Below are 12348 nucleotides of genomic sequence, written 5' to 3'. Positions count from 1 at the left end.
TGCAACAACCGCCCCCGCCAATCCTCTACCCCAAATCTCCCCCTGAGATTCAACCACTCCCTCTAACTGCACGCCCCAACATGGCTGGACGCCGTCATGACAATGATGGGGATATCGACCTCGATGTGGAGACTGACAATTTCTTCAATCAAAGAAATAACAACAATCAAGGCCGACGCCCCTTGGGAAAACTGGAACTTCCCAAATATAATGGTAGGGGAGACCCAGCCCGATTCATCCAGCATTTTGATGCTGCATGCAGTGCAGGTGGAGATCAATCCAATGAAACCAAGGTGGCTTGGTTTCCCATGGCCCTAACTGATGAAGTGTCTGAATGGTACCTAGACCTTCTAGTGGAAGAGCGTGCCACATGGGAGCTACTTCAAACAGAATTCAAACGACGCTCTCAAACGGAGAGGCTACAAGATGATCCCACTCTCCAACTCAACAAGATCGAACAAGGCTGGAGAGAAGATGTACGCATGTACCTAGGTAAGATGAAATGATAAATCGCCAAATGTGACCCATGCCCAGATGCAAAGTACCTCCTCACGGCATGGTTCATAGTAGGTCCAAGAAAGAAAATCCGAAAGAATATGAAAAAGATAAGCAGCTATGAAACATTCAATGCTGCTCATATGATGGTAGCCATTGACATCAAGGATGGCATGACAGACTCAGACTCTAGCAGTGATGACAGCAGATCTAATACACGAGATAAGCACTCGAAAAAGGGTAAATCAAAGCACACTACCTAAACATCAAATGAAGATCGCCTAAAGGCCATGACCATGAAGCTGAAGGAAGATATGATGTAGGCCATGGATCAAAAACTTCACTTGTCTCAGTCGCCAACTCAAACATATCCACGGCAAGAAAATGTCTGGTGTCCACACTGCCTGGCAAATCATATAGCAAATGAGTGCCCAGTCCTAAGAGCGAGGATCACTGCACAAGCAAATCCACTGCCAAGGTTGTGGTGCCATATCTGCGTCATCGGTGGCCATGATGAGAATAGTTGCATCTTCAACATGCGCAACAACCTGCCTCGACCTCAACAATACCAAGCAGCACCCATGCCAGTATAAAGGCAACAAGCACTTGCACAAGCGCCCCTAGCTCTGAGGCTAAATCGTGTTCCCGTTCAGACACAACTCCCATAACTACTCAGGAATCCGAATCCACGACCATATCCAAGAGCACCAAATCCAGCTCCTCAGGCAGTTCCAATACATCAATTACAAGCCGAGGAAGTAGACTTGCCATTTGAGTATGAAGCAGAGTACCCAGTGTACTATGTAGAAGGTGCAGAGGGTCTAATACTAGTTTATGCAAATCAAGTACGACCCAACACATTTCGAGCACCAATGAAGTGCTACGATTGTGGCGAAAATCATCGGATCGCAAAGTTGTGGCATAGGACATGCCTGTATGGATTGTCCCATGAAAATTAAGATCCCAGAACAAACAGAGGTTAAGCCTGACGTCCCCATTGGCATCATTGGGGTGGACCATCAAAGTCTGGGTCCGCGGCAAGCGTAAAATCACAACCTGTAAATGTAATTACACGCCAACAGAAAGAGGCCACCAAGGACCCTAACATTCCAATCCAACCAAAGCGACTTTTGAAAAAGAAAGCACAAGTGCCTCCACCTCTGCCAAGCAATGAGCAGCCGAGCTCATCCACATCAACTCCCGAGCCTCAAATAAAAGAAGCTCCATATCCAAATGCAGAGGTGGAGAAGGTTCGTTTTCAGGCACTTCAACAATGGGTACAAAATGAACAAGCTCAATTTGAGACTAAGCAACAAGCTCAAGACCCAATCCATGGCTTGGCCCCACAAAGTATTGATACTGTACTCGAGCCTTTATTCCAACAACAGACTCCACAACATAATGTACCACCACGTCAACTTGAAGGAGCCGCACTCTCTAGCATCCTCAGTTGCCCTGTGTCAATTCCCATCGGAATCCTCCTACAGAATTGTTCCAATCTCTGGGAGAGTTTCAAAGGATGGGTTCAACTCGCAAATCCCCCTCCACCTATGAATGACATTGAAGATATCCTTGTGTGAATGGGTGAGAGAGATGACATATGCAACATTATTGTGCCTTTGATCCACAAGGCATATAATGAAGTCCAAGCCATAGTGGATGGTGGAGCAGGTGTAAATGTCCTATCCAAGGAGCTCTACGAAGGCTAATTTCAACATACACCTTGCCGATGATTCACGGGCTAAACCCTTGGGAATAGTGAATGCTGTGTCCACAAAGATCGCAGGAGTCCGCTTTTCCCTTCAATTCACAATCTTGGATCTCCCCAAAAAATCCTATCAAATCTTACTGGGACGTCCTTGGTTACGGGAAGCATCAGTCCTCCATGACTGGGGAACTGATAGACTGGCAATCCAGAATCACGACACCGCAGTCAGAGTGAATGTGGGAACAAGAGCTATAAAACCAATTGTGCCTAGAGCATTGGATGACACATCTTCCATGACAATCTCAAGCAAATCAGCTCCCTTGCAACAGCATGCCATAGCGGGTGACTCACAAAGAAATGTCAATAACTAGATACAAACATTGGCGACCATCGACAGCTACCATTCATTAGACCCCATCTTCTCACAGGTAGATGCTAATGCACTACAGGTAGATCCTCCACTCACACATGAAGAACCAATCGATCTAGAGATGCCATTCTTTATGGCTGACCTCGAGTGGGATAATGAACCTGAAGAAGGTACCCATACCAATGATGACTCAGATTTTCCTTGGGACCTTGAAACAGAGGCTGCGAATGCTAAAATTGAAGATCAAATCTTTGATAATGACTTAGCCATTCTGCATGCCCTAATGGTAGTTAAGCTCCCAAAAGTTGAGCCTCCGCAGTTGAATAACAGCTGAAGATCTCGCAAGAAAGCTGAAGGAGGAAATCGCAGAAAAGCCAAGGCCGAGCACTTCAATGAATTTGAATGAGTCCAAACAAGGATTGTCGAATTGTACCTTGCAAAGTCAGCTCCCTCAAAATCAGAACCACCGCCTCTTGATGGTCCCCTGAGGAACTGGAAGGAGTATGTGCAGCACATGAACCCTTATTGGCAAACACCTTACCAGTGGAAAAGTTACCCCACAGTTCCCAACGTAAGAAGTTTCGGAAATATAAGCCACGTGCAGATGAAGCTTGATCAAGAGACTTCAGAAAAAGAAATTCAAGAAGAGCCTAACAAATTAATAAATGCAACTATGCCACCCAGTACACATGACACATGTCAGGCTAGTTCAACCCCATCAGAGGCCGATCTTCAAGAAGTGCCAGAATACTTCAAGAATTACACAAGTGGCAGTGCGCCAATAGCAATGCCAAGACCACTAAGAGAATCTGAAGTTGAAGAAACTGATAGCATTGGAGAAACTCCAATCTATGAGGGACTGGCAAAAACACACACAATAAACCTTGCCCTTGAAGGGGAGGAAGAAAATTTGGTTTTCATTGGGAAACAGCTTCGTCAAGAAGATGAAACCAAACTTAAAGAACTGCTAATGGAGTATCGTGACCACCTAGCATGGTCATACAAAGAGATGAAAGGAATTTCACTAGAAGTGGCAGTACACACGATACCTATAAGGGAAGGTGCTCACCCTAAGGTATGTGGACCTTATCGTACCAATCCTAAATATGGCACCATGGTTTATGACGAGCTGGAAAAACTACTAGATACCGGATTCATCCACGAGATAGAGCACACTCATTGGGTTTCACCCATTGTCATTCTACCTAAACGCAACAAGAAGCTCAGAGTATGCATAAACTTAAAAAAATGTGAATGCCGCCACAATTCAGGATCACTATCCCCTACCCTTAAGAGAAACAGTGTTGGAAAAGGTGGCAGGATCCGAAATATATAGCTTCTTGGATGGCTTCAGTGGCTATAACCAAGTGCAAATTGCTCCTCAAGACTAATCAAAAATAGCATTTGCTACAGAATGGGGTATTTTTGCATATAGAGTCATGCCATTCGGCCTATCTTGTTTTTTTCCCTCTTTCCTCTTTCCTCCTTCTCTCTCCTCTTCCTTCCTCTTTTCTCATCCTTTCTCCTTCTTTTTTCCCTCTTACCTCTTTCCCCCTTCTCTCTCCTATTCATTCCTCTTTCCTCATCCGTTCTCCTTTTCTCCCCTCTTTCTCCTCTCCTTCTTTATCCTCTCCTACTTTATCCCCTCCTTTTTCATCCCTTTTAGCCCTCTTTCTTTCCCATTTCTCCCCTCATCCTTTCCTCCCCTTCTAAATTTCCCATTTTGTGTAGTCACATGTCGTGGGGATCTTGAAGGAATGTCGATGGAGCCTCCATTCTAAGCTACTCCTTGTGAGAGCAATGCAAAGCATGAGCCATCTGCAAGTGTCACTCAAGCGGCTCTCGAATTGTTGGAATGTGTTTCCATGAGAGAAAGAGGGAAAGTGGAGATGGAAGAAGAGAGGGAGAAAGGACGAGAAGAGGAGAATGACTGAGGGATGGAGTGGAAAACATAAAGGCACTACAAAGGAAACAAGAGGACACCCAAAAACACTCTTGGAAGAGAAGAGGGAGCTTGTATTCCAAACTTGTGCATCCAACAATGAAGACCAAAGTCAACTGCTTGGCAATTTATGCATGTCACATTTTGAAGGGAGGGCCAACCCTAATCTCTTTATACCACTCTCTTCCCTCATTCTTTACAATCAACTTGGGCCTACTATTTGGATCCAAGGCACAATTCTAGCTCTATGGACTTGCCACTATCCATCATATGACATCGCTAACAAGAAGGGTTGATGTAAGATCCTAGTGGTGTTAGTGTAAGTGGAGTAGGTATTAATGTATTATCATGCTCCTCTACAAGTCCAATATTTGAATTGAGTGGGACATATATGGAATCCTCATCAGACTATGTTTCTGACATGCCATGTTTTTCTTGCTATTTGTATAGGAGCTTTTTTTTTAAGTCGAGTTGATGCCTTACATAGTATGGTGGCTTTTGTTTGAAGTTTTTTAAAAGCCCAATAAGCTTTTGATGCAATCTGGAGCACTCTTTGTCTGAGTCATCAAATACATCCAAAGGAATTTGATAATACATTATAAAAACTCCTAAAATACGGGGCTGAAGAGGTTTGTAGCATCTGGGATCTAGGAAAGGCTTCTAAGTTAGAAGTAATAAGAAAAATAGGAAGACAAAATAAAGAGAAGAGGAGGATGATTCAGAGTTAGATAGTTAATAGTGGTGTTAGTAAAGGAATGTGAAAAAAAAGGAATGTGGTGTTAGGAAAGGAATGTGAAAAAAAAGCCTCGAGGGTCACAAGAAACTCACTGAACCCATATTGTTGTCATCGCCTTCACCCTACAATTAAATGCATCCTCTAGGGCGGGATAGAGTTAAATCACTGACCCACAGTAGGATAGAGTTAAAGCACCAACCCAGTGGGATAGAGCTACAACACCGACTCGGAGAGATAGAGTTAAAGCACCGATTCGGTGGGATAGAGTTAAAGGATCATCCTGATGGGATAGAGTGAAAGCACTGACCCGGTGGGATAGATTTAAAGCACCGATCGAGAGGGATAGGGATAGGGCTAAAGCAACAACACGGTGGGATAGTAAGTTAGTGGGATGATCAGTATGGCACCGATCAGAGGGATACAGCTATAGCACCAGGCAGAGGGATAGCAAGCTATAGCACCAGGTCAACCTTCCTATCAAACCATAAATTTGGTCGGTGAGCTAGGTGGCTGACACTTGTTAATCCATGAGATAGGGAGTAAGGTGATGGGTCAATGGGATAGGAACTCATTGTTTTGCTGACAAGTTTTTGATGATTTTTTAAAGTGTTTGTTTAGGTCTTTTTTGTGATAGGGGGATGCTAAACTACCTAGTCTACCTACTCAATGCAAAAAACAAGAAAGAAACATTTGACTGCAAAATGAGAGATTTCTTAAAGAGGTGACTGTCAAGATGCAAAACCACTTTGAATTTCAGCATGATTCCTCATTCTTGGTTGTTTTTTGTGAGTTTTGACACCATACACTCCTTAGCAATCTTCCAAACTATCTTACTACCAACTCAAAACACTAAAAAACATAAAAAGCAAGCTTCAAATGATCCAAAATGCTTTCCAAAAAGAAAATGATAGCTTATTCTTTTCTCTTCCTAAACTCACACTTCTCCACTCATTCCTCTCTTACAACTCCATAACAAAGCTCCAAGTTAAGCTTGAAGCAATGGGTAAATGATGAGAGAAGGCAAGTGCAATGCAAAATCATACCTTGAACTCCCTGACAGTGGCGCCAAAGATGTGTAGTCTCAACGGCGACTCACGTGTCATGGGGATCTTGAAGGAATGCTGATGGAGCATCCACTCCAAGCTACTACTTGTGAGAGCAATGCAAATCACGAGCCATCCGCAAGTGTCAGCTCCTAGATTGTTGCAATGTGTTTCCATGAGAGAAAGAGGGAAAGTGGAGATGGGAGAAGAGAGGGAGAAGGGGAGGAGAATGAATGGGTATGGAGTGGCAAACACAAAGGCACTACAAAGGAAACAAGAGAACACCCAAAAACACTCTTGGAAGAGAAGAGGGAGCTTGTATTCCAAACTTGTGCATCCAACAATGAAGACAAAAGTCAACCACTTGGCCTTTTATACATGTCACCTTTTGAGGGCAGGGCGAACCCTAATCTCTTTATACCACTCTCTTTCCTCATTCTTAACAATCAACTTGGGCCTATTTGGCTCCAAGGCCCATACTAACTCTATGGACTTGCCACTATCCATCAAATGACATCACTAACCAGTGGTGGCATATTGTGAACCAATCGGTTAACACATTTTCCCACATCCCCCTTGTAAATTTTCCTCACATCCCCCTTTCCCCTCTCTCTACCACCTGTCACCCCTCTTTCTTTCCCCCCTCTAAATTTCCCATTTTTCCACTTCTAAGTTTCCCATTTCCCCATCTTTCTCCCCTCTTTTTTCCTTGCTTTCTTCCCTCCTGGTTCATCATTCCTTTAGTTTTGGAGCATTGAAGAAAATAATTGAACTGAACTATAGGCCTTTGGAGATTGTGCTAGTCAAAGCACGATATCTCCAAGTGATTTATAAGGGTTCCAATGCAAGAATCAAAAGTGAGAAAAATGGTTTTTATGCCATTGATTCTTTGAAAATGCTTACCTCATTTGATAAAGCATTTGTGCTACCTAAGCATTGTTAGCAAAGCATTTTTCATGAGGATGTAAATGATGATAAATAGTTCGAGTGACACATGTAAATGCTTGTGGGAAATGTATGTTTGAAACTATAGATTTGTGTGCTCATCATATAGAAGGATATGCATCCATAAACATTGATGCCAACATTCATGACGAGGATCATGATGAATGTGTAGGAGATAAGCCTATCAACATTTATGCCATTCAAGAGATCATGTACACAAAGTGAGGATGGGTGGATAAGAATGATACAATTAATGACAAAGAAAATAATATCGAAGGTGATGATGGCATTGAGAATGAGGGTGATGATGACATTATCAAAATGAGAGTAAATGTCATAATGCCTAAGATAGAATTTTCAAAAGTAAAAAGTCTTGAAATGTTACTCGTTGAGGTTGAGGACGGTTTTTTTTTTTCAAAGAAAGGAACCTTCTATTAATGCTTGAAAGATTACATACAAGACAACAGCCCCAAAGGTGCTGAGTATGAAAATTTTGAAAAAGGCTGAAAGAAAAACTAGCCTATTCTAGAGAAGCCCAGTTCGCTGCCTAGGGGATCTCTAGAACTGGGGCTAATAGCCAAGTGGGGGGACTATATAGCCAGCAAATCCCTCATGGAGTGAAGATGTAGAAAGCACCTGCAAGCCAAGCCTTGCAGAAACAAGTACACCTCTCTATAGTTGCCTTGGAGCCTGGAGTCCCGCGCTCCCAGGTGGACCGTAGAGTGTAAATGATATCCTGCCAAATGGCAACCAAGGTAGCTAAGGGTGGAACCAGGTGCTCTCCCAACACAAGACTGCACCGAGCCACCCAAATGTTCCAAGCTGTGATGCTCGCTACCACCTCCCAAACACTGTCCTCCCTAGGAGAAGGAGGAGCTAGGGTGTCAGGGGGGACTGCCTCATGGAGTGCAATCCTCTGAATGCTCTGACCTTGTATCCGGTAGGCTGGGGAGATCTCATCAATTTGAAACACGTGTCCTCCCTCTGTCAACCAAGCCACCATCCCCCAAGTGTAATCTCTGTGTATACTCTGCATGCGTGTCATGATCCAGAGAGCTATGATCTAGATCCTCGTTGTGCTACGACAACTCCATAGGCAGTGTGGGATAGTCTCCAAGACACCATCTGAGCAGCAATGGCACTGCCCCTCCACTCGCATCTACTCCAACCACGGGCCGATGGCCAAGCCTCCATGGGCTGCCAGCGAGAAGAAGTATGAAATCTTCCTCGGCAGCAAGCTAGACCACAACCGCATCCAAAACCTGGAGCAAACCTCCCGAGGCACTCTCTAGGTGTGTCTTTCCCTCGAGGGAGTCCACCTTGATGAGTCCATCTGAAGTCTCCTGCCAATTCGTGTGGTGTAGGAAAAGAAAGGCACCTCATCTATCGTCTCAGCTAGGCCGCCCTTGGAGGGCCAGAACCACTCCCCCAGGTCCCACTAAACCTCCCTCAGGGGTCTACCCTCCCATAGCCAGAGGCGCCATCGAGAGGCGTCCTGCTCTGAGATACTGGGATCAATGTGCCACTCCTTCCCCAAGCGTCCTACCACTCTGATCATCTGCTAGTGTATCCCATCAAGACTCCCATCCATCTCAGGGTCACTCCCAGTGAGGGGTTGAAGCAGATCTTCAGGTCCTACACGGAAGAAGTCGGGGTGCATGCTGCCGCGCTGCATCAAAATCCTCAAGGGAACACTAGTACGGGAAAACTGCCCCAACCATCTGCTGTCTCTCCAAATGTGAAGTCCTTCCCACTAGGACTTAGGAATGGCTAAGTTGATCTCGCCCATCCGTTGCCCTGCCCCTCTCAAATGCGCTATGGCATCAAGCCTCACCTCTGCCTCCATAGGTAGTCTGATCTAGTGACCAAAAGACCCTACTAGACCACTGTCCCACTGTGCCCAACCAATGTGAGTCCGTTGCCCAAGCATACGTCCCTCCTGATCTCTGACCTCTGGGTGCCACATAAGGGGTTGGCGCTCAAACTCCTCTCTGCATCTTGACAGAGCATGAATGAGGCCCCCTGCTAGTCTCTGCCAAACCCTGTGGAGGCTCCTCATCAGGGGGGAGCCCTTCCCTATAAGGGGGGCCTCTGAGAAGATCCATCTATGTGAAGGTTACCACTGTCATAAGCCCTCTCTATAAGAGGAGCTTCCAAGGCTCGGCATCTGGGGTGAGGCCATGAACCACCAACTTGGCTCTGCTCTACATCTCCGGATCAATGATACCCAAGCCTCCCAGTTCTTGCGACATAATCACCATCTGCCAAGCTACTCGAGCCCTAGTGTTCCTCGTGCCGATTGAACCTGCCCAGAGGAAGTTCCGTACCAACCGTCGGAGCTGCCCAATGCATCCTCTGTGAAAGCACCAACAGGAGGCAATATACCAGGTAGTGGCAAGAAGGACCTGATTTGCCACTAAGGCGCAACCTGCGAGGGAGACTTTGGCCGAGCTCCAATAGAGAAGCTTGCGCCGAACACTCTCAAGGATATTTAGATGTTAATTAATTATGTAAATCTCTTAAGAAAAAGGCAACTTTTTATTGAGTCCACAAGGGTCTAATATAATCAACATGTGACTAAGACCATGTGTACATACATACATGGACTAACAATGACATAGGGCCCATAGAGACCTAGCTCCATCATATATATCAAACCAATTTGCATCATTTTGACCCATAATTTAGCAAAAAGAGTTTGTAATAGTTAGGTGTGATTTATAAGGTGTAGAAAACTGGAGGGGGCTCACATGAGCTTTGACAATAATACTGAAATGAGCAACATGGTTTCCCAAATTGAAAAAGAATCTTTTTTCTTTTTGCGTGAAAAATTGAAATATATTAACTGTTGAAAAGGAAAAAAAAGCATCTATAAAAGCTGAAGTTACATGATACCCCTGAGGCCTAATACTGCAGGGAGTAACACAGGATGAGAATGACTGAAATAATCAAGTACATCCAAGGTATAAACTTGGAAAATGCGAAAGAAATCTGAAGGTGGCCTCAAACCGTGAAAAACATTGGCATTCCGAAACTTCCAGATCTCTCTGAGAAGCACACCACGAATGATACTCTAGAGAAGGAAGTGTGAATCAGAGAGGCGCCCTTTGTCACCCAAGAGAGCAATTTTCCATCGAAGTTTGAGCTTTGCCAAGCCAACCATGGAGTCTCCCCGACAACCGCCGAGACACAACACATTGCCACGGAATCTTGAGTGTGGTGAGATGATGAAGAATCTAATGGGATAATGGGGGATTGAAATGGAGTAGATACTAATGGAGGTTTTTTGTTGTTTTGTTGTTATGAATGGAAAGGAGTTGATTCACTAATCTAATAATTCCGTCTTCATTCTTCACTCTTCACTCTTGTGTTTTGCTGCTCATCACAGCTCCAGCTTCCATGGCGGACAACCTCCTCCCAGAAGTAGCTCCTGGCCTCGCCGAGACCTTCCTTCCCCAGCAACAAACCTTCGATTCCCTCCTCTTCCCTCGCGTCTTCTGCCCTTCGACTTCCCCTCACTCTACTCCCCCCCCTGCCCTTGCTGCCTTCCAATCCAATACGCTTTTCATTGAGCAGCAGCTCCTTGCCCATGGTGCCCTCTTCTTCCGTGGCTTCCCCTTGCATTCTGCAGCTGATTTCCACTCCGTCGTCGCCGCTCTCGGTTGGGAGAGCCTCCAGTACGTCGGATCGGCCCCCCGCACCAAAGTTGCGGACGGTGTCTATACTGCCAATGACTCCAACCCCAGCGTTGTCGTCCCTTTCCATCATGAGATGGCGCAGGTGAGCGCTTTTTGCATTCCCTAGCGGTAGATCAGTCTCATTGTGTGAGAAGCAGCAGCTGCGCTGTCGCTTTAGACAGCAGATTTGGAGGAATCTGATATCAACTTGCCCTAATGAGAATTGCCTTGAATATCAGTACAGATCACTGGAAACTGGCCGCCCAAAGTATTGTTTTTCTGCGAAACCAACGCGGCAGCGGGAGGGCAGACGCCCATTCTCATCAGTCGTAAGGTTACGGAGAAAATGTGGGAGATGTTTCCAGATTTCATGCAAAAGCTGGAGAAATTAGGATTGCTAAACATTAAGGTTCTGCCCATGGAGATGGATCCCACGCAGATTTCGCTTCAAGGATGGCCATTGGTGTTTGGGACCTCAGATCGTAATGAAGCTGAACAAAGGTTTGCAGATCAATTGGACGTTTGCTGTCTGCTCAAATTCTTCTAGCTGTGTTTGAAGATGTTATCTGATAAGGTGAGAATGCTCAAGATTCCTATGGTGGTATGTATCCCAGGGCCAAGGATCAGTTCAATGCTCGCGTGGAGTGGCTTCCCGGTGATAGCCTCAAAATGATATCTGGCCCTTTTGAAGCCACCAGAGACTTTGGCAGGGAAGGACGAAATGCTTGGTTCAACATGATAGTGGCATACTTCTCAGGAGCAACCATGGAGAATGGTGTATCCTCAAGCCAACCTTACGATGTAGTTTTTGGAGATGGCTCTCCATTGCCAGCAGATGTAGTTGAAGCCTGCAAAAGCATTCACGAGGATCTGAGTGTGGACATTCCCTGGCAAAAGGGGGACTTGATGATTGTGGACAATTTTGCAGTGATGCACGGAAGAAGAGCCTACAAACCCCCTCGTCAAGTGTTGGTTGCTCTTTGCAAATAGAGCAGCGCTTCAACATGGGCTCCAAGATGCATAGGAATTCCTGCAACTCGCAATGTTTCTTGGAACTGCAGCATGCCCATTAAAACATAAGCTGCATAGGACATCACCTAGACAAAATTAAGGTCCTCTTGACATGTGACACGAAGGTATATTGAGAATGGTTAGGAAAAAAGATGCTTGTTTATGTAAAAAGGGGTTATGGGTGGAAAGGTATCATTCTCAAAAAAGATGAAAAATTAGGTCTATTTATCAATATCAAAAGATGGGTCTCTTGTTTGTAGTTTGGGAATTTTAACAAGAATAATATTTTTAAAATGTGGTTTGATGTAGTAACACTTTGCTCAATTTGCTCTTAGCAACTATGTATTGCTTGGCACAAATATTCTTCATAAGATTGACACTCATAGGGCACTCCAAGTAACAAGATCAATAAATGATATCA

At 44.9% G+C, this 12348-nt stretch overlaps 1 protein-coding gene across 1 annotated transcript; it reads left to right on the top strand.

Annotated features, from left to right (window-relative positions):
• Positions 1 to 10582: 10582 nt before the first annotated feature.
• LOC147881263 (clavaminate synthase-like protein At3g21360) lies at positions 10583 to 12008 on the top strand. Its single transcript, XM_087369960.1, has 3 exons — positions 10583 to 11019; positions 11161 to 11417; positions 11531 to 12008. Exons 1-3 carry the CDS (start codon positions 10639 to 10641, stop codon positions 11904 to 11906), a joined length of 1014 nt encoding a protein of 337 aa, XP_087226086.1. The 5' UTR covers positions 10583 to 10638; the 3' UTR covers positions 11907 to 12008.
• The last annotated feature ends 340 nt before the right edge of the window (positions 12009 to 12348 follow it).

The sequence above is a fragment of the Dipteris shenzhenensis genome, chromosome 31 (genome assembly GCF_047967505.1).
Source record: "Dipteris shenzhenensis isolate YYH24624 ecotype China chromosome 31, Dip_SZ_1.0, whole genome shotgun sequence".
In the NCBI taxonomy this organism is placed as follows: Eukaryota; Viridiplantae; Streptophyta; class Polypodiopsida; order Gleicheniales; family Dipteridaceae; genus Dipteris; species Dipteris shenzhenensis.
This window is presented reverse-complemented; position numbering and strand designations above follow the sequence as displayed.

Excerpts from the sequence above, each read along its gene's own strand:
- LOC147881263 (XM_087369960.1), top strand. The coding sequence starts at position 10,639 with ATGGCGGACAACCTCCTCCCAGAAGTAGCTCCTGGCCTCGCCGAGACC. Across the intron at positions 11,020-11,160 it reads TCCATCATGAGATGGCGCAG|ATCACTGGAAACTGGCCGCC; the intron begins GTGAGCGCTTTT and ends ATATCAGTACAG. Across the intron at positions 11,418-11,530 it reads CGTAATGAAGCTGAACAAAG|GGCCAAGGATCAGTTCAATG; the intron begins GTTTGCAGATCA and ends TATGTATCCCAG.